Consider the following 23,123-nt stretch of genomic DNA (forward strand, 5'->3'; position numbering starts at 1 on the left):
CAAACATGTTTTCACAAATTCACCAGTGTATAACTTCGAAATTTTTTTAGGTACTTTTCCTCCGGGATGTGAAAGATGCTAATGCAAAACAAATGTGCCAAGTTACAGAAAAGAGTTCCTTACCATTAAAACACGAGTGACGCTCTGCTTCCAGAGCTGTCTCCTACCGATCCTGAACATGCCAGCACTCTATCTGTACAGCTCACACACTGGCCAGGGTCAGCTCTTCCAGACGGTCTTCTCACTCCCAGGAGACCTACTCATCACCCACCAGGCTTCCAGGTGAGAAGTCTGCTGGAGGTCCAAAATGTCACTCTGACATTTCTCATTCACATGTATTATTCACCACATCTGCAGAATAAATATTAAAAGTCCACTGAACCTATTCAAATTTCCCTTCTCGAGTCTCTGTCCTTGGGCCTCTCCTCCGTCCAAAGCTGCTGTTGTTAGGGTAATACTGTTTATATACTGTACAGTTTAACCATGCCTCTTAATCATGTTTATCAACCAATAGACGCACTCTAACTGCTCAGCTGCACCACAGCTTCTGATGTTTGTTTAATTCTATACACCGCACAACAATAAGTATTGAGGACAAACATTTGAATATTTCTCTTAACAATGAGAAACTTCAAACCATATCAAAATAGAAAACAAAGAAGTCACAGCTCTGAATAGAGTTCTCAAGTCCAGAAATTCTGTCTTACTTTTTCTAAACAACTTCGTGTGCACAATTAACTGCCAGCATTGTGACTAATGGTGACTAATTGCCAGATAGGCTAATTGTGACCCAAAGGAGCCATTTTCTCCCCTATAAAGAACAAGCTGCCTATTTGATATGCAAACAGCAAATGATGTCCATAAATTACTTGTGCTCACACAACTGCACATATCCATACACCAAGGTAATTTGCTCTCCGTGGCTAAAACATCTTGATGAGCTGCATGGTGAAGATATACTGGGGAAGCACGCCCAATTCTTTGAGAGATCTCTCACGTAGGATTACTCTCGCCAAGATATGTAAAAGACACAGCATTCAAGGTTGGGATTGTTGGATCCAAGATTTAGTCCTTGGCGTTCAAGGTCCTGCAACTCAAATTCTATGAGGACATCCAAGGATAATCAGGAAATCGCAAACTTATCCTGGTAATATCTCACTACGCAACCTCAACAGAGACAGACGTGAAAGCCAGGGTGCTAATTTGGTATCAGACTAGGGGCAATCCAACTGGGCAAGAGCCAGTGCTGGGGTATGGCCTCCAAATGCGACATTAATACAGAGAAAACCCTTAGACCTGAATATTACTTGGTAAGCAAATAATGAGAGCACAGGAAGTTAGAGTTGGTTTATGGTATGGGGACCAAAGAACCTTCTGTTTTCCCTCTGGAGGTTCGAGATGTGAGTCTGAGAAATAAACTGGCAGAAGACAGAACAAGGTGCACATATTTATTACATGCGTGAGGACATGCAGAAAGGTGAGTACACACTGAATTCAGTGAGATTTAGAGGCTTATGGTCTCTCTTCTTAGGGGAGAGGAAGGAAAGCTGCAGCATTTTTAGAGGAAGAGTAAATGACTGAATGGGGCCAAAGAACAGACGATGTCTTAGGACAAGCAGATCTGGGTCCTGGGGGGTGTCAGCCTGGCCTTCCTGCTCTAGACACAAGCATGGCCCAATTCACGAGTTAACTGGGAAAGGCATTTACAAGTGAATATCTTCTGGAGCATTCAGCCTTTGAGGTAGCTGACAGAACCTCAGAGAAAGCCTTCCCTACACTAGCTGCTCCCTAGGTGCCCTGAGTTCGAAGCCCAAAGCTGCATATTCTGAGATATCATCTCCTCAGACCCAACATTGAGATATTTTTGTTTCTGGGTGCTAGGCTGGAACCCAGGGCGTGATGCATGCTACACATACGTTCTACCATTGGGCTACACCCCAGCCTCAAGATATTTTTTTAAATTAACCTCTGTTGATAACCTCCGTTAAGCTACTGTGTTCTGTCCTGGTTATACGTGGTGACAATGAGTGTCAGAACTGAAAGGGCACCAGAGAATGGTAGAGTGATCTGTTCTGATCCTCCCTACTTGGCAGCTTGCAGCAGTCCTAGGAACACGCTGTCAACACGTGACCTCGAGACCAATGTTAGAATTCATTACCTCCGTGCTTATCTCTCATTAGCTACATTTAAGCCACTCTCCTGCCTAGTATGTTAGGCACCGCCCCCGTCCGGCAGCCGCCAGTTCACAGAGCCTCCCTTGGGGAGAGTTAGTCTCCGGGAAGACTTCCACAAGTGGCTGAGAGCATTCGTTTTGTGTTTGGCAGGCATACCCAACACTCTCTGGAGGCATCACTGCAAACTGCAAGTCGTCCAGCCTCCGTGGCCAAGTTCCAGCCCCTTTGGGCATGGCACAGGCAGTAGGTATCTTTGTACCTACTCTCAGATTCGGCTGCGGTTGTGAAGGATTGCTCAGTAGGAAAGTCGGGATTTCCCTACAAGTAGTTTCTACCAGCCAGCAGCTTCAGCTGGCAGGACTCACCTACGGGAGCTCTTAAACTGGAGAGTTCTCCAGCACCACTGATCCGGACTATGCACCCTTCTGGGCTAAAGATATCGGCTGTACACGGATGCAATGAGAAAACGAGAGAGGACAACGACCTCACACAGGCAAGAGACTTCATCCACAAATCCAAGTGCCTTCAGGAAAGTCTGAAGCTCTTTCATTCACTCATTCAACAGTGTTTGTAAGTACCTTTTATGGGGCCAGACACTATGCTGTATAGTATGAAGACAATATCCAATAAAAAGACATTTACTCAAACATTAAAAATATTAAAAAGTTTTTGTAAATAAGGAGGGGAAATGAGGTTGAAAGGAGTGGAGGAGAATGAAAAAAATATTAATTGTAAGATGCATAATTAATTTATGCCACACTCAGCAAGAAAAATAAAATGCTGCCAATTCAACACATCAATTTTAAGATGCATCCTGATTTCCCAGATGTTAAAATATGAAACATAAGTCTCAGGATCAATGAAAAATGATCAGTTCTGCCTTCACTAGGTGCAGATAACAAACAAATAACATATAAATAACAGATAATTATTAAAAGTATACAATTAAAATTGTGGAAAGTGTCATTCAAAAAGAAAATAAGATAGAAGCTTTACTTGGCCCTACGTTCTGAATTATTAGCATTTTATGCTTACCTTCCAAAGTGACCTCATCTCTAAATTATACAGTCACCTATTCTGCGACTTGAGGCCCTATGTGTACATTCTAACTCACGGGCATTTGAAAAGTGCAATTTTGGACTCAGATAGAACTGCGTTAAATTCCATTTAACTAAGTTAAATGTCCTCTTTCAGGTACGTAATGTCAGAACCTTTGCCTCCTAAGTTATACGTTAGAAATAAAACCACATATCTGACACATACAACAGCTGTGTTTCTTAGTGGTCAATGACACAGTGGTGTGTCTTTCATCTGATGGTGGCTTAGGTCAAACGAAATACCATTTTTGGAGTGCTTAAGATCGAAGGAAACTTCTTGGAGCTGGTAAAATTTGCAGCAAGCCTTAAAGAAGGGAAAGATCCCAAATGGCAGGGCATAAAAACACATGTGGGAAATATCAGGCCCAAGGCAAGGAAATTGGAATTCAAGAGAGCCTGTCTTATACTGCACTTATGAAGGGAAATGATTATTTTTAAAAACATATCTTGAGATTGAAGATGAGTGTCAGCCTAACTAGTGGCTCTTGCAGGCAGTAGGGAGTTGTTGAAGAATAAACTGATGAAAGACTTGTCTGTGAAGATTACACCGATAGCTGTATGTGGGAAAGACTGGGGTAGAAAATTTGAAATCACTATCATGAGCATAAAGAAATAAATAATTTAACAGAGGTATAGGTATGAACGCAGTGGCCTCCCAAGCCACCCAAAAATGAACAAGCAAACAAACTATATAAAGGGGCAGATTCCCTTTTCCTTATGCAAAATTTTATTACCCCATAGAAATGCTGGTTGAAGAAGAAATGAAAAAGGAACCAATAAAACAAAATTACTAAAAACATACAAAAATTGATGGAATTTGACAACTACTGTTAAAGGAAGGAAGACAATGGCTGTCAAAGGTGACGCCTAATGAAGCATAACAATACAAAAAGGAATAAAGAATCAAGAAAGAGTATATTTCTTGAGACTACTTGACTAAAGAAATGTTAATGAATAAATAAAGCTCTGAGCCTTTATTTTTTCCTTTTGGTCTTTTTATATTAAAAATACGAAGGACACTATAATTATATGCAAGACCTAAAAAACCAAGTATCTTTTTCTTTATTCTACCATAGTAAAAAATGCACAATAAAAATAAAGTAAAGGACCCAATCATACACTGACAACATAATTGTTTGAGCTACACTCCCAAAAAAATGATCCTAGGGCCAGGGATTTAGCTCAGTGGTTTTGACACCTGCTGTGTAAGTGCAAGGACCCGAGTTCGACCCCCGGTACCAAAAAAAAAAAAAATGATCCTAAAAGTTTCAAATGAAGTAGTATGGTATGTTGGATTTGCCAGCATTTTCATGAAATGGAATCGTGTGGCAAAAGCTAAAAACTATGTGCAGGTTTCTGGAAGCTTCATCCATTAAAATTCAAAAGAGAAGAGAGGAAGGAAGGAGAAATCTCAGAGGAGAATACTGAAAGATAATGCATTTAGAATAAAGCAAACTTAAAACAAAGCATCCCAGTTCTGCAAATATAGATTGCAGGAAGACAGATGATCGGTGCTAAATGCACATTGCAGATGTTATTCTGTATAGCACCTGACATGCAAAAGATGTGAGAATCAAGAATGCCTGGCATTGATTGAGACAGGGGTATACTAAAGGACAGACAATCTCAGGAACACCCTTTCTCCTCCTCTCTCCTTCCTCCCTGGTGACTCTTCCATTGACTTCGGTAGAAATAATGATGTCCTGGCTAGGGAAACCACAGTTCTGATCTGACTCTTTAACATACTAGTTGGCTATATGGTCTTTGATAAACCACTCACCATACTGGCCCCATTTTCCCCACCAATAACATGAGGTAAGTAGTGCAGTGAACTTACCGGAAATTTCCAGCTCCAAAAAAACAAAAAACAACCACCAAAAAATGCACAGCCTTCAGCCTAAGGGAGTGATCTTAGATTTCAAGCATGCTTCATGTTATGGATTGTGTCTCGATGTCCCCCTCATGCGCTCATAGCTGGAAGTTTGAGGAGGTGGCTGAATCTAGGATGCATGGGGCTGGGATTAAATAATGTGATGCTAGAATGAAGGGTGTGAGATGACTAAATCAGTCTGATTGGTTTAGCACAGCTCTGGAGGGGAATAATGAGAAGGTCCACCCTGGGTGTGGGTGGCACTACCCAATAGTCGGGTAACCTGGAAGGGATAAAAGAAAGAGGCAGGCTGCTGCTATTGCTTGCTGCTTGCGATTTCACTGCTTTCTGCCTTCTGCCTGCCCTGCTTTGCCATGGACTGTTTCTCCTCTGCCATGCCACCCTGCCTTGCAGCCAGCCAACTATGGACTGAAACCTCTACAGACTGTGAGCCACAATAAACCTTTCCTATTTTAACTTTGAGTGTTGGGTAGTTTGTCTCAGCAATGAGAAAAATAACTAAGACATTGCATGTGAAAGTAATTTCAGTGTTACGTTAATGTGACTGCTACATGCACCATCTTAAAACATGGAGTGAAAAACATTGGAAATTATATCACTGGAATCATCTGACATGAATTTGATCACTTTAATATTGCAGTCCTCTTGCATTTATGACAATATCAATTTCTCCTTAGAAATTATTTTCCATCCCAGATGCCCACATCTTAAGCAAATGTCACTCCCTGGACTACAATACTTATTTTTTTGTATATAAAATTGTGATGCTTTATCAAATTCTTCTCCAAAACCTAACCACTCAAAACCTAGGAACTTAGGAATGAAAATAGAAATCAAATTTTAAGTGCAGATCATAGAGTTTACTATAGTAAGTCTTCCTGACATTCTGCTTTGGGGGTTGGTTGTAATGGGGATCAAACCCAGAGTCTTTACACTGAGCTACATCCCCAGCCCTTTTTTTTAAGGAGGGTGTTACTAAGTTACGCAGGTTGGACGCAAAATTTTGATCCTCCTGTCCCAGAATGCTGAAATTACAGGTATGTGCCACCATCCCTGGCTCTGCTTTTGGTTTTGCTGCTTAGATAGCTATATAGATCAAGCATTACCCAATTTAAAAATCCCAAATCCAGAATTTTCCAAAATTCTTAACTTTTTGAGTGACACCAACATGGAAAGTGCTGTTATCAGGTGACAGGTCACAGTCAGAACACAGCTGCACTAAATACTGTATTAAATTACTTTAGGCTATGTCTAAAGTGCATATTCATCATAAATGAATTTCATATTTAGATTTGGGTCCATTGATGTCTCCAAAATACCTGATCATGTATATGCAAATACTCAAATCTTTTTAAAATCCAAAATCCAAAACATTTCTGATCCCAACCATTCTAGATGAGGGATACTCAGCCTATAATTGTTGTTGTTCTTGTTGTCGTTTGTCTCTTTGTGGTTTTTATGGTACTGGGGACTGAACCCAGGGTCTTCCCACTGAGCTACATCTCCAGCCCTTTTTTATTTTGAGAAAGAGATTCACTAAGTTGCTAAGTTCCCCAGGCTGAGCTCAAACTTGCGATCCTTCTGTCTCAGCTTCCCAGAGTGCTGGGGTTAAAGGACCACACCACCACACCATACTTCAATATATAATTTTCATGTTGACACTTTCCAGATCCTACTGCCTAACTTAGTTTCTCCAACTGTTCCTTGTTTAGAACAAAAATTATAGCCTTATATCATATGTAACTAAAAAAACACCCACTTTTTAAACTAAACCCTTGTTTGTAATTATACTCTAAAGGACAATCAACAGTTTGGGATTAACCTCATGCCATAATTACTTGTACTTACAGAAAGTCAAGATTCAACAAATATATGACCAATATTAATTAGATAGGAAGAGGATCCTGATTAATGTGATGAATTCCTGCTTTGAGAAAGCAGTGAGAGCTAATGATCTTTACCTTTGTGTTACTTTTTCACTGATATTGTTCCACTTCAGCTATGGCATTCTGAGGTTCCAAACAAAGTGCGATTATTTTCCCAAATAAAAAGTAACATAAACTCCCAGCTCACATTCCTTCATTTGGTTTCTAATTTAGTTTCTTTGGTATCTACTTAGAGGGAAATAAATTTCATTACGAAAGTCACATAGCCTGTATGAGTCAGTGTTCTGTCACTGTCATGAAATAACTGAGATAATCAACTTAGGAAGTGAAAAGATTTATTTTGGCTCACAAGTTTGGAGCTTCCTGTCTAAGGCAAGGTGGACCCACTGCTGTGGGACCCTGGTGTGTGTGCTGAAGAGCAAAGGGCAGGGAGCATGCAGTGGAGCACACTGCTCCCCTCGTAGCCAGGAAGCAAAGGAGACTAGGAATGACTGAGATCCCACAATTCCTTTTGAGGACAAGCCCTACATGACCTATGACCTCCCACAAGGCCCCACCTCCTACAGGTTCTACCGCCTCTCAGTGGAGCCAGTCTAAGGACCAGGCTTTTGGGGACACTTAACCAAACCACAACCTTGCCCAGACCAGGACCTGGTGGGTGGCTGGCGCTGGCGACATCAAGGAGCCGTGAATGATGCTAAGAAACTGCTCAATGCCAAGAAACTGCACATCCACCCACCCATGGACACACAGAGCCCAGCAGAAACCCAAGAGAAAGCTGCAGAAAAGGTGACTGAGGGCTTGACTTTCACTGAGGGGCCATTCCGGGCGTTGCCTTCATTGTTATCATGGTCAGTCACTTTCGTTAAGCAGAGAGAGAGAAAAGGAGAGTTCGGTTCACCAAGAAGCTCTTATTGATCCTTGTATTTAGGTCTTTTTACTTTTCTCTTATGCTAAGATACCAGAAAACATTAACCGAAAAATCATGATCCTTTCCTACAGAAAAAATTGTAACCAGAAAAAGGAATCAAATATCATTCAGTGAAAAGTAAAGTCCTAACATTAGTAACTGTTAGTTGATTCGCTCAAGTAACTTCTTCTAAAAGCATCAAAGAATCACCCCTGCCTCTGACATCACAAGTCCATTAATAGAGGAATTTCCCAACTTGTGACAGTTCCACTTGGCCAGCCCTTTTGCAGTATGATTTTTATCATAACTACAAAACCCATGAAAATAAGAAAGCTTTATAAATGTTCATGTTTAGCGCTCAGACCCACGGCAGAAGGCTTGGTGCTAAAATGAGATGCACTGGTTTAAAAGGCAGAAAAATTTTTGATTACAAGAATGAGACAAGATATAGCAAATCCATTTTTCTAAAACCAAAGCAGTCATTTCTGCAAAGAGTGCTTTAATTCTCTTGGAAAAGCTTAGGAAGAGGCTCAGGGAGATATCTGAGGAAGACATTTCCAGCCAGAGAGATTTGAACATCTCAGAAACAGAGCAATTGGTGGCAGTTCAGAGTTCAAGGGGAGATTCAGAGGCTGTGCCTTTTATAACCCCAGCCTCCACCAATAAACACAAATGCAGAGAGCAAGAATCCATCTTAGTCACATCTGTACATCTGGATCTTCACAGTCCTTATTAAACTGATCAAGAACGAATTACGTCTTTAAACCCCAAACTATCTACAGTTATCAATTACATAAGTTACTCCACTAACCAACAAAACAGAATTTGCATTACCAAAGAAGACAAAAATAATCTAATTACTAGTTATTATTTTCTGTATTTTACCTTTCTTAAGCATCATAACATAATTCATAATAAAGGTCATTACTTCCTATAATACACCATGAGACTAAGGAAGCAGCAATGTCTGAGATAAAGAATAAGTTTGTTTTATTGCTAACAAAACTAAATCATAGACACTATGCAGACCAAAGGTTCCTTTAGTGTTTCTTTGAGGATGAGTTTCAATGCTTCCTGCCTTCTAAAACCAGCACCACAATTTCCTTACAGAACAGAGATGAAAAGACACCCATTAAAATGGATATAATCACACATTTCCTATCATAAATGCATTTAGCAATTGCTTTATAATGCACTACCTAGTTACTGCTTCCTAAGAAACTTCCATTGTCCTGATTTACCAGCCATTCTCCCACCAAAAGTAGTTAACATTGAGCCTTATATTCAAACTTGGGCCCTGGGCAGGTTGACATAACCAAATGAAATGGCACAACTAATGACACAAATCCACTTTCCTTGACTGAAGTAAATTCCAAGTTGGGATATAAATGTACCTCAGTATGAGAACATGAAGAAGGCCAGGATAAGACAAGGAATTTGAAAATGTAGCGCTTAACTAGTGATTCAACATTTGACATGAAATTAATCTGAACAATTACTTTCTTTGGATTATTTTAACTTTCAAATATCATAGAATCAATACTATGGGATTGCTTCTGTTTCACAGGAACAAAAACAGCAAAGGAATACTTTGGTGGTATAGTTCCTTTTCTGAATGGCAATGAATTAATTCCATATTTTAGTATGAGTTAAAAAGAAATGTTATATATCTTAATAAAATTAGTATAGTCCATTAATCTCACCAAAAGTACCAACATATGTTCATTCAGCTTCTTTGATATATTCCACATGTTATTCAGATATAGGACAAATTCTTTCCTCAAAGATCTTACAATCTAGCAAAGGAGATAAAACTAAGTAAGTGAACAAATAGTCAGCAATAAAGCACTGAATTGTGAGGCCTTGTCAACACACATGAGAATCCAAGATGCTGGGTCAGACTCATGAGTCATAAAATGTAACACGATGCCCTTAAAATATAATAAGGTTTAGAAGTTAAGAATTTTTCATAAAATTCAGTTTTGAAACCAGTGCAACTCACTTAAGTCAAGTAGAAAGAGTAGTATACCCAAAAACTATAGAGAAAAATTAAAAAGCAAAATAAAATCTGTAAGCATTTTCTTTCATTATGCAAGGTGATGAAGGAAAACATGTTTCTGAGGTATATGTTCTGAACATGAGCTACAGCAGCCCAGCAGCGAGTTTCTCTTTGCCTTTCCACTTTTTTCCTCCCCCTGCCCCAAACAAGAGGCTGATCTGCAAATCAGTTCCAACAGAAAATTCTAGAAAGAGGTTCCCCGTTAAACTACCCCAGCATCCATCTTAGTGCCACTTCCTGAGCCAGGCCCACTCCACCCTCCACATCTGGCTCTTTTCTTCCCCCTGCACCTCCTTCATTTCCTCATCTGGTTTCCCTCTCTTTCCTTTCTGACCCTGAGGCCCAAAAGAAAGACTTTTCTCAACCATATCTCACACATTCTCTCTCACATCCTCATCATTGTGTGACGTTCTGAGCACCATTTTGGAACAAATTCGGGTCACACATTCAACACGGAGGTGAGGGCAGACTGGGAAAACCATGCCCATGGGGGGTTCTACCAAATAATAAAAAGAAGAAATTAGAATGTGCCCATCTCATCACCTAACAATGAAGCATGGAAAAACAAAGTCTGAAGGGGTTAATTCACTGAGTGATGTGGAGCAACAGGAGAAAATCTATTACTTTTCTAATTCAGAAACTACACAAACCTGAAAACAGCTGTCTCCTAGGAGAAAATGTTAGGCAATTACAACTAAAAGAACTATAGTTGAAGGCAATTTTTCTCCAAACTGTTATCCCCACTTGAGAATTACATTCTCTATTTTTTTAAAGAAAACTAATGAAATGGAAATTTTTAAATCACAAAAGCTTAACCCGTACAAAGTGTTCGAAAAGGTAAGCAGTACATTTATTTTTTTTCCTAATTAGTTCTGTTCAACTCTTCTAGAGACTAAACCTTATTAAAATCAGTTCAAAATTCTTATCTTCATATTAAAATTTTCTTCCATGTACACTGGAAAGCCTGGCCTGAAGGGAGGAGAGTTCTTTATGTAATGATGAAGAGAGAAAAGAACTTCAGGAATGCCCTGCCCTCCTCCACAAATCACAGCCCACAATACCATTATCCATTTCCACCGATGGTGTCATGAGTCAATCCCCAAGCGTGCTTTCCTGGCCAGTCTGAAGCACCCCCTTCTGCTCTGGTCACTGTTTCTCTCACAAGCCAAGAATCAGTTCCATGTCCCTTCCTCTGTGGATTTCTTCCTGAATCTCGAGATTCCCATCTCTGAAAGTTTATTGTCCATTCCTCAATTCCAATGGTTTGTATAATTACATTGTAAAATACAATGTACACTGGGATTTTTTTTTCTTCTGTTAAGTGTATTGGTACATTTTAGGTATAGAATACAGTTACATTCACCATTGGGATCTTGTACCTGTACATGATGTATCTTGGTTCTTATTTTTCCCCATTCCCTTGCCCTCCCTTCACCCCCTCTACCCCTCCCTATTTACAGAGACTTTGTTTCCATTTTTTCCTTTTCTCATATTTTTCCTTTCCCTCTTTTCCTTTCCCCTATCCTTCCCACTTCCCCAACTCCTTTAGACCTTTTCTTCCTATCTCACATTATCAATTATACCATTTGAACCTTATTTACACTTTCAATTTCTCACACCAGAGAAACTATTCGGTATTTACCCATGTGTGTCCTATTTATTTCACTTAAGAGTATGGCCTCACTGTGCATCCATTGAGCTATAAATGACTCTAGTTTCTCCTTCTTTATGGCTTCTTTCCAAAAGAATTAAAAGAATCATACCACAGTGATATATGCATACCCATGTTTATAGCAGCAGTTTGTAATAGCTCAAACTTGGAAATAGCCCAAATGCCCATCAACTGGAGACTGGATAAAGATGTGGTTTTTCTATAAAATGGAGTACTACTCAGCCATATACTGGGATTTTTTAAATAAAGGCTATGAATATGACACATACTAGACATTAAATATATTAAATATATATTAAATTATTAAATATTAAATATATATTGAATGATAATCTTAAATCACCTGCACAGCCTACAATAAACCCAAAATGGGGCCTCCTTTCATTAAATGATACCTCTATTTTTCTGTCCTTTTGAAAATGTCTTCTTTCCTATCATTGTTGATCTCATTCCCCTCATTGAATTTTTCTCTTTCCGTCTGTTACTATGGACCGTGACAGCAGTGACTGAGGGAATAATCACTGCTAAGTGTAACAGGCACATTCCACCCCCCTCCCCCCAGAAGTCTCACTTTTCCTGTTCACAGCACTTGTTAAATACTGGGTGTAAACTTCCTTACGCTGCACTTCTGCTTTCCTCTATTAGCCTAGGCGACTGAAGCACGAGGCTGATACCATGACCAACTCCTACATTCTTTGCACTAAAATATACAAGCAAGTGCTGCTACTATTATCATTTTACTGAGTGATTATCAAATAGGACAGAATGGCAAACTAGAATTTTGTGAACTAAATTATTCGTAAGAGTGAATTTCAATAAACTGAACATCAACTTACCATTGCTTAGAGCCATCGGCTAAGGTTTACAAATACTTTCCTGACAGGGAATTGTTGTTGCAATAGCATGTGTGGTGCAGGGATGTCAAACTGGTAGCGTGCTATTATTAATAACAGATCTAGAGCCAGAAGAAAAGGGCATTGTATCTGCCATCAACAGACAGGTCTGGATTTATCAGCCTTTTTTACTTTTCTTTTTGAAAAGAAATCCTCAGAATTCCAGTTACAAGATTTAAAGCATTTCAATCTCATGCCCTATAAAATCTTATGTTCAGAGGTTAATAAAAGGAGATTAATCCAGAGATACTACATGTTGGGTTCTTTTCTTCTTTCCTTTGATACTTTAGATGAAGCTTCTATGCTAGGGAAAGGAGTCAGGAACCGGAAGCTACTTGTGGGAGTTCGCTGCCACCCAGCGGCTGAAAGAAAAACTCACTCATTGCCGTGATGAGAGAGCAAAGGACACACAAGAGATATGTGTGTCTCCTGAGTATGTCCAAGGCTGTGGATAATTTATACTACTGACTCGTATCCACAAAGAAGACAGAATGTAGGGGACGTCATCCAATGCTTTAATGGAAGAGAAGGAAACGCCTCCTCCTTACAATTCTAAGCCATAAGGAACTTGTCTTTATGTTCCAATGGTTTCCCTTTCAAAAATTCCCAATATATGATAGCAACTTTGCCTTCCTACAGTATAGGAACCAAGTAAATAATAACATAACTATAAACACTAAAATACATCTGCCTTCATAAAAGATGGTAGACTGAAGACAAGAAATTCGATATTAATCTCTAAAGAGCAAAAATTGGCAAATCTAGCCATAGAATAAACCCAATATTAATACAGTTCACCCTTCTGAGTCACTCTGAACTGATTTTGATTATTTCTCTTAAGTAAAAGGTAACTGTCTCTTCTTTATGCTCTTAAGCTTGTAAAAAATTCCAAAACTAATGTTTTTAGAAAGTTTTTAATTTTTTTATAAAAACAGTACAAATTTATTGTGGAAAACACTAGAAAAATAAAAGTCACTATAATGTCAGCATTATTAACATATATTCTTCCAGTCTGTGAGAAATACTCTGGCTCCCATTTTCTTTTAAAATTTAAATAAAAATAAGGCTAGGAGTAGCATGCATGCTTAGTATATACAAGGCCCTGGATTCAATGTCTAGCACCAAAACAAATGAATAAATTAAATTTTCATGTATTTCTGAAAACACATATATGTATATACATATATGCCTTTATTTTCAGCACAAAAGATCATCATGAAAATTTGCTCACACTATTGAATACTCTACAAAATATGGTTTAATGGTTTATATATCATCGATTAGATAGGCCTTAATTTATTTAGCCAATTCTTTTAACTTCTTTTTTGTTTTTTTATAATTGGTTCCAATCTTTCAGTGCTATACATAACACTATAATGAATAACCCTGTGAATAAATTTTTGTATAGATCTCTGCTTATTGATTTCAATAAATCATTAGAAAAATGTACCCCTTAAAGTTACGCCTGTTGATTCCCAGGAGAAATTTTATGTTGTTTTATTTCACCTTTGACATATAATAGATGAAAAACAAAGTCACCCTTATCTCCCTGCAGATTTAATTTGCAGGTCCTTGACAATAGTGAAGGTGAACATTTTGTAAATATTCACTGGTCACTTGTGTTTTCGGGGGCTTGGAGAGGAGCAGAGTTATTTGCTCACTAGTTCTGCTCTTTACTTTCATTCTTCCCTGGCATGAGCCACAGAATCCAGAATTCCTCCTCTTCAGGGCAGATCATAAAAACTAGAACCCTTCCCTCCCCCCAGCCAGCCATAAAAATGAGAATTATTACTCTAACCTCTTCCTGTCTTCCCAGGAGATGAACATTAAAAAAAAAAAAAAATTCTCGGTCCTACAGCTGGGGGGGGGGGGCAGCCATCAGGTCCTCACTCCAGGGGCTCCCGTCCCAGCCCTTGGGGGAAAAGATGCTACACAAAGAGGCCAAGGAGAATGTGATCAGACAGGCGGCCAGGGCTCCTCTCCTTCTTGGTCCATTACCTGAGCTCAGCTGCTTCTGTCCACTCAGGCTCTGCCCGGCTGTGCATTCGTTATCACTCCTAAGCATAAACACACCCAGTCCCCTCCAGGCCTGGGTCTTTGTATCGACAGCCTCCAGCATCACATAATATTTTCATTAAATAATTTGCCAAGCTTCTCTCTTGTTCACCGGTCTTTTGGAATAGGAGTGTCGCTGGTGATTTTATGAGGGATGAGGAAAAGTATCAATCACCCCCTCTCTGACCCCAGGAAGACTGAAACCAAGACAGCCGCTTGTGTGTGTGTGTGTGTGTGTGTGTGTGTGTGTGGTACAGGGGATCAGAGCAGCTTTATTTTTATGGAAGGTAATTGGCTATGATTATACAGTTGCTATGTGCTGAAAAACAGCATTCAAATAAAATAAGCAAAACCAGGGAGAGATAAAGGCAACACTAACAGAACTATAGGAAAAGAATGTTCTCACAGAATGTTTTGATACAAATATATTAAACTTTATTCCTCCTCAAAATTTTACTTCGTTATATTGCTGTAAGTGACAGCAAAACCAAACACTGAAAACCCTAGTGCCTTTTAAAGAACGGAAGTCACACAAAGTCACAATCTCCTATGATAAGCCAGAAACCAATCACAGAGGGATTCTGTCTGCCAACTGTTTTTAAATTGAGAAAGACCTTTCACATCACTATTGGGTCCTTGCAGAACTAGAAACTGCAAATATGGGCCATCTGAATACTACAACAAATCCCACTAAAGACTCCTGAGGGTGGTGTGGGAAGGAGGAAAGGGATAGTGTGGGTTCACGCCCAGCCCCAGGAATGTCCAGCGCCCCCACCAGGTCAGGCGGAGAGGGCCACATAGCCCCGGGTGGACGGGGATTGGGGCTCTGCCTCTTAATGCCAGGAGGCCAGGTCCCTTTCAGGACGGCCCAGCGTCCAGGACCCAGGACGAGTCATTTGAGCCCAAGGTGCTAAGAGAAGGCTGGTGCAGGGGGGGCCAGGGCAGGCACCAGGGGCTCACCTCCTGCAGTCTCCTCCTCGGTCCTTGTTCCTTACCTGGCTCCCAATCAATCTCCCTCTCTCTCTCTCTGTCTCTCTCTCGCTCCCCTCTGTCTCTCTCCTCTGTCTCTCTCCTCTCTCTCTCCTCTGTCTCTCTCTCCTCTCTCTCTCCTCTGTCTCTCTCCTCTCTCTCTCCTCTGTCTCTCTCCCTCTCTCCCTCTCTCCCTCTCTCTCTCCTCTGTCTCTCTCTCTCCTCTGTCTCTCTCCTCTCTCTCCCCCCTCTCTCCTCTCTCTCCTCTCTCTCTCTCTCTCTCCTCTCTCTCCTCTCTCCCTCTCTCTCCCTCTCTCTCTCCTCTGTCTCTCTCCCTCTCTCCCTCTCTCTCTCCTCTGTCTCTCTCTCTCCTCTCTCTCTCTCTCCTCTGTCTCTCTCCTCTCTCTCTCCCCCTCTCTCTCCTCTCTCTCCTCTCTCTCTCCCCCTCTCTCTCCTCTCTCCCTCTCTCTCCCTCTCTCTCTCTCCTCTGTCTCTCCCCCCCCCTCCTCTCTCTCTCTGTCTCTCCCTCGCCCCCCACCCCATTCTGAGTGTGTTCTATCAAGAGTCTTCATTCCCACTCTAGGACAGGAGTCCCAAGTGTGCACTCACCCACCTTACCCCTGAAATGTGAAGACACAATAGAAAAGGAATTGCTTTCTAAAATGTGCAGCTTCTGTTTTTCTCTTGCCAAAGTACACAAATCCTCACTTCCTTGTTCCGCAGACGACAGATTTGAAGAACATGTAGGTCTGGCTGGCTCTGGAGAAGTGAGTGGCAGAAGGGTGGGGACCCTGCTGGGCCCTTCCATGAAGCAGTGAATGTGAGGAGGCTCATGAGGCTCACGGATGGGGGAGCCCCAGCACTGGGGTGGCAGCCTTGTGATCTTGTTGAGGTATGATTTAAATCAGCCCCTCTTCTGCACGATTGCTATCCTCCGGGTTGGCAAACTGTGGCCCATGGGCAAAATATGCCCCATCACTATTTTGTGGGTGGAATTTTATTGGGACACGGCCACACTTCATCCAGGTACTTCCTGGGGCTGCCTTCCTGCTGCAACAGCAGAGTGAACAGTTCCCACCAAGAACTGCACGGTGTGTAGTGTTTGTCACCTGGCCCTTTACCCAAAAGGTTTGCTGAGCTCTGTCGGGACCCATCACAGGCACCTGGGTTGGGCCTCTCCCTGCCTCGGTGCAGGGATCCCCGAAAGGCCCTGCCCAGGCTCAGCCTAGGTGCGACCCACATCCTGGAAGACTGACCAGGAGGCCGGCTCCTCCCCAGCCTCCTCCTCCTCCTCCTAGTCCTTCCTCTTCTCCGCAGTGACTCCACGCCGCACATTCACACTCACACACTCCACACACACACGCTCACTTCCCTCTCCCCAGGGCTCCCTACCCACATTCGCCCTCTCCCAGAGGGCTCCCTCTTTGATACCAAGTACCAAGTTCAGCAGCAGAACTGGAGGAGTGTGACGCCCTTCCTGACGGCCTGAATCTCCTCCTACATCTCACACCTGAGACCCTCCCCTTTCCAGCCTCCAGGAACTAAAGTCCTGGGAATGCGGGTCTCTCCCGGCCCAGTTCTTCCGGGACAGGTTTCCCTGAATCCAGCAGGCAGGAGAAGCGGGGAGGGGGGTTCTCTTGCTTCCCAGACCTCCCTCCCTCAGCCACTTCCACATTCTCTTGGTTATACACTCAGTAATATAAATGTCAGCTTTTAAAAATAACAGTGGGTGGAGCCATACTCATTCTCCCCACCGGGAACCCTGAGGGACGGAAGCTAAGGTGACTTCTCCAAAGATCTTGGATAAAACGACGCCATCTTCCCTGCACAGAGTCGTGAGAGCTCGCGCTGACCACCGACTCCCAATGCCTTGACACCTGGCTCGAAACCTACCTCATAAGCAGATGTGGTGATACACGCGTGTAATCCCAGCACTCAGGGGGCAGAGGCAGGAGGATGGTGACTTCAAGCTCAGCCTGGGCAATTTAATGACTTAGCAAGACCCTGTCTCAAACTATCTTTAAAAAAATTATTTTAAAGGTTGGGAATATAGTTCAATGGGAAGGCCTTGGGATCAGTCCCCAGTACCACCCAAAATGAAAAAATTCCTCCAGGAAGGATGCCCTAAGTGACAATCTGCTTGCCTTGGGTATGCCTCTACATGGAACTCAGTCCTTGGGGCTTTTATTATTTGCTTATATTATTCTATGTGTATGCCTGCCTTTCAATTCAGAGCAAGTTCCCCTATGTACAGGTACTTTTCTGAGCTTTTTATTTATTACTAATAATTTTATTGTGGCGTAATTGATATGCAAAAAACTACATATTTAATGTATACCATTGAATGAGTTTTTAGATACACATGCTCATGAAACTGTAATCAAGGTAAAAATATATCCATCAACCCCAAAATTTTCCTCTTGCTTCTGTGCACATATTGTTTTAATTTGGAGGCTTTAGGGGAGAGTTATTTTTTGTGACAAGAACACTTGAATGATTGATAAGCACTCAAACTACTCATGCAAATTAAGCTTTAAAAATAAAATATATTTTCTCATTTATAAATCATAATTTAAGTTTCTCACAGACAAAAAAGGTGACTGCCAGGAATGACGAAAGTCATGTGTTGATACCTTAGAAAACAGTAAGTATCTCCCAGGACATTCAATTGACTGTTGAAAATTTAGTACAATAGAAAACATGTGTGCCTTTTTTAAAGATTCTTTTTGAATTTGAAGGAACCAAAGAACATTCCTAGCAACCCAGGTGTGGCAGGGAAAACGCTCAGATATCAATCACCTGGGGATGAGGAACTCAAATATAAAGGGGTGGGAGATTCTCACTACACTGCATCAGCAGGAGTCTAGCTAAAGCTGGGCTTGGCAGGCCAAAGACCGCACCCGGTCAAAAACAGGGCTCGGAGCAGCCTGACCCAATTTAGGTGAAGGAAGAGGTCCTTGGCCCAGGCAACAAGAGTTTAAGAATAAACTAGCAAATGACCAGCTGGAGAACGGACCCGCCCGTCACTCTGCACACTGGCAGGGGCTGTCACTGCAGGGCTCAGGACCCAGGTGCCAGGAAGGTCCTTCATGGGCACGTGTTGTTCCATCTTGGCAACTCACAACCTTCCCTCTCCACCTTTGCTCAGAACAGCTAGAGTCCCTGGTTACAAGTAACTGGAGCCAACTGTAGGTGACTGGATAAATGTCCGGGAAGGAGATTCTTGGAATGACACTGAAAAGGGCACACAGGATAGACAGAGACCCTGGAGGATCAGGCACAGAAATTGGATGGGAAGCAAGAGAGGCTGGAAGCAGAGAGATCAGCCAAGGTCACGCTGCACCCCCTGGTCTCCAGCTGCTCCTGATGCCACCTCCACTGTTACTTTGAATGTCCTTGATCTTGTACCACCTCATCCAGATCCCAAGGCCCAGATCAGGGCACTTGATGGAAGGCCCTGACCATGGCTGTGGCTGCAGGAATGGAGATGAAACAGAATCCATAGGGCCTGCTGACTGAGCAGAAGTTGGAGAAAGTAAGATCTGAAGAAGATGCACAAGCACACTGTAGCATGTGTTCACTCTCTCTCCTTCTACACTGGGGAAATACTAATAAAATTTAACAATCTATAATAAATAAAAATTAATATACAAGAAATACGTAGATTATTCTCAATGCATTGCCATTTATCCTCTAGACAGACCAAACTACACAGAGATAGATAGAAATAAGAATGCATTCATTAATACTATGATCAATTGACAATGGGTTTCAATGAACTTGTCTCATTAAATGGAGGTAAAGTTCAACAGAAAAAATGAAAAGGCCTTTCACTGGCCCCACACCACCCTGACAAATTCTACCCATTCTCCCCCATAATGTATCTCCTGCCTCTGGTACCCTTAATGCCTGAGAAGACTGAAATACGAAATTGGTGAGTGAGTGGCCCCCATCTTCCTTTTCCCAAAGTCAGAAGGAGACCACAGTTTCCATGAGAGTGAGCAACCACAACTCCATGGGCCCCTATGGACATAAGGTATTTTCCCCTTGGGGTGGCAGTGCTAGTACCACTATTTCCACTCTAAGACCACCTGGCCAGGAGGAGACACATGGATGCCCCAGAACCCATGGAGAGCTGCTTTGGGCAGCCAGGAGTCTAGCAGGGCCCAGGGCAGTTCTGATTCATGTTACCCAGGGCCTCCCAGAAACTGGGGAGTTGTAGTGAGACACAGAGTGGTGCTCTGAAGTCCATGAAGGAGGAAGCATCCAGGGAACATAACTTTAGGGGCATCGATGCACCAGGGCACAGACCACACAGATGCCAGCCCATCGTTCTGAGCCAGGCTGGAAGTCGGAGGAACTTGGAGAACCCCAAATAGAAGGACAGAATGACCAGAAAAACAATGAGGTATTTGAGGCTCTCAGGGAAGGTTTAGTCGCAATATGCAATGGTGGTATTTGACTCTTCAACAGTTAGTATGTCTATACCTGCTGAATTTCAGTCCGTTATACAATGATCTGTTTTGTACACTGCAATGGCTATTGGAGCTTGGCTTATTCAACCTCCATTCTAATCCATTTCAACCATCTGGTTTTTTGTAATGCATTTCCCAGACTCCTTTGCAGTTGTCTTAAGAGTTAGAGCTCCATACATATTCAGATTCCTCCAACTTGATGAACATGCATAAAATCCTGAATCAGAACCAAGGTAGAGTGTGAGACTTCTGTTTTGCTAGTGCAAATCATGACAGAGGTGATGTGATCCTGAGAGCAGCTCAATAATGCAAAGGCCACGTGTCCCTCAGTGTTCCAGTTCTGCAGGGCTGTCTTGGAAGCTCAGCCTTCTGTTTATCTTACTGAGAACTTCCAATAACTCAACATGGTAAACTGCTTGATAAAAGCCTTTGCTCTTCAACCAGCTGAAGGGAATACTAATATCTATGACTGCGAAGAATAAGCAAGTAATTGACACCAGCAGCAAAATTCAGAAAACTACTTCAAACAGGAATGTGGAATTTGAGTTCAGCCTCCTGGCTGGCTGAGGTCTGAACACAGTGCAGATGCAGGCGTCTTCAGACACAGGACACAGTCATGGCACACAGTGGCAAAATACTTAGCTCGTCACTTGCAGTTGTCTTGAGTGAAATGACACTGAAAGGCAGCTGATGACAATGGGGAGCAGGAGGAATACATAACTCCAGGGAAACAGTCACCAAGAGGGTAACTTTCCCTGAGGAAAAGGAGATTCACAGACTTTGGAAATTAATAAACCCAGCTCCACCCTAGCAGAAGAGATGACTTCGGACCACCAGGCAAAGCAGGAGAGTGGAGGGCAGTGACACTTAGTGTGCCCCAAGTCCATCTCACAGTGATCCAGTGGATACACAAACAGCCTACGGTCACTTCCACAATGCCTACACTCAGAGCAGCTGCTTGCTGGAAGGGTAGCTGAGTGGTATGTCATGTGCTCTGCATGCACAGACCTTGGATTCTATCTCCAGCACAAAAAACCCGAAAAGAATAGATAAGCATGGCAAGTGGCAGAATCTTCTATTTGTCCAGATATGGTTTCTCCTGGAAGACGCTCTCCCCACGAAAACCGAAATCAATGCGCACATCGAGGACGTGGCGATGCATGGTGGCAATCCACATGGCAAATCTAAGAACCCATCACGAGACAGATCTTAAAGCAGGCTTCCTAAACTTAGCACTACTGATATTTCAACCAGAAAATCCATGCATTGTATAGGGCCAGGGATTTAGCTCAGTGGTTTCGCCGCCTGCTGCGCAAGCGCAAGGACCCGAGTTCGATCCCCGGTACCGAAAAAAGAAAAAGAAAATTCATGCATTGCAGTGCTTAGCAGCATCCCTGGCTTTAGCCACTAGATGCCAGTAGCACACCCTCCTAGTGGTGACAATGTTCCCAGACATTGGAAAGACAAAAATCACATTAGTTTAAGGATCACAGAGCAACACATACTACAATTAATCAGGAATTGGCACGAATTACTCTTGTGGTTCTAGATACGATTCCCTCCCTAGACAGAACCCTGATCATTGTTAAGCCTCTTTGTATTTTGAAGGCAATGTGCAGTATGCCAGTGGACTGCTCATGCCACTCTCTCTGCAACAGGGGAGGCCCTAGCTTTGAGAGAGCCACAGCGAGACCTGACCGGCTGGCCCAGCTTGCAGTATCTGTGCATGGAGCCCAAGAGGACAATCAGGGCAAAGCCTCCTGCCCCACTCTGACAGCTCTTCTCTTTCTGAAACAGATCCTGGCTTTCCACCAGGCCTTGCAGATGCTCCCAGTGACCGTGGTTCCTGAACTTCCTGTCATGAGCTCAATATTCCCTGATCCTTCAAGTAGGAAGTCATTTGGGCTTCACAATAACTGTGCAAGGAAAATCTGTTCCTCTAGTCCCAACACCCTGGCACTAGTCATGTGGGTTTTCCTCAACAAGCAATTCTCCAGTTCTCTGAAGGCACTAATTAGATGCCAATTAATGCACAATTGCCAATGCACAATTTAATTTAATGCTGACAACCCCAGAAAGCAGGACTTACACAGGTTAAGGGCTCAGTCCCACAGACTGCCATCGATTGCAAGTAGTGGGTCCTCAAGTTGCCCACATTTCTGTCCAACTTGGCTACAACTCACAGGAGGCCATGATCTCTGCCTTGGGCTCAATCATTTCCCACGATGGCTCACAGAACTCGGGAACTGAGGAAAATGCTTTGCCTACTGTTATGGATTTATTATAGACAACACTGTAAAGGATACAGATGAACAGCCAGATCCAGTTGAAGAGGTTCACAGGGTGAGGTCTGGGAGCGTCCCAAGTGAAGGACCCTAGTTAGCAAGACAGACTCCATATTGCTGCTGAACGACCCACCTGCCTGCCCTTTAGATGAACTCAGAAGGAGGAAGCTTAGAAACCTCCTCCCCTTAGAGAGTCTCTTAGAAACAACAATTAATCAACTATTGTTTCACAAATGTTCTAACAGCAGGATGTTCCACTTCTGTACCTTTCGGTTGCTTTGCTAGTTCTATCCCATAGAGGGGCCTAGAAACTGTTGGCCTCAAAGGTGTATAAAACGTGTTTGTCTCCCCGCAGACGGGGCTCGAGTCCGATGCTCAGCTCGGGTCCCGGCCGGTAATAAAGTCCTGTGTGGATTTAATATCGGTCTCTGATTGGTTCGCTCTCGCTGGGTGTAACACCAAGCACAGGAACCTCTGTCCCCACAGAGTTAGGGTGGCCACCCTCTGTGTGCATGGATATGTCCACTACCCTAGAAATTCCCCAAAGCCTGCTGTTCGGGGTTTTATGGAGGGTCCCCTCCATAGACATGACTGGTTAAATCGCTGATCACTGGGGGTTAACTTGATCTGCAGCCCTCTCCCCTCTCCAAAGGTCAGGGCCTAGGACTGACTGTTCCAGCACTCTGATCACATGGTTGGTTCCTCTGGCAATCATTTCGCCCATCCTAAGCCACGTAGGGGCCCCAGGCACCAGCTT

At 42.6% G+C, this 23,123-nt stretch overlaps 1 protein-coding gene across 4 annotated transcripts in view; it reads right to left on the bottom strand.

Annotated features, from left to right (window-relative positions):
• Window positions 1–23,123, bottom strand: part of Dnah5 (dynein axonemal heavy chain 5) — a 332,580-nt gene that overhangs the window by 273,188 nt on the left and 36,269 nt on the right. Inside the window, exon 1 of one of the 4 annotated variants that reach the window (XM_021258622.2) lies at window positions 124–1,156. The exons of the other annotated variants lie outside the window; for them this stretch is intronic. Coding sequence (XP_021114281.1) covers window positions 124–180 — 57 coding nt within the window. The 5' untranslated portion in view covers window positions 181–1,156. Of the gene's footprint in view, window positions 1–123; window positions 1,157–23,123 lie in introns of those variants that run through there. 4 annotated transcript variants of the gene reach the window in all.

The sequence above is a fragment of the Heterocephalus glaber genome, unplaced genomic scaffold, assembly GCF_053883595.1.
Source record: "Heterocephalus glaber isolate CG9 unplaced genomic scaffold, H.glaber_assembly_v1.0 deba00001538, whole genome shotgun sequence".
NCBI lineage: Eukaryota > Metazoa > Chordata > Mammalia > Rodentia > Bathyergidae > Heterocephalus > Heterocephalus glaber.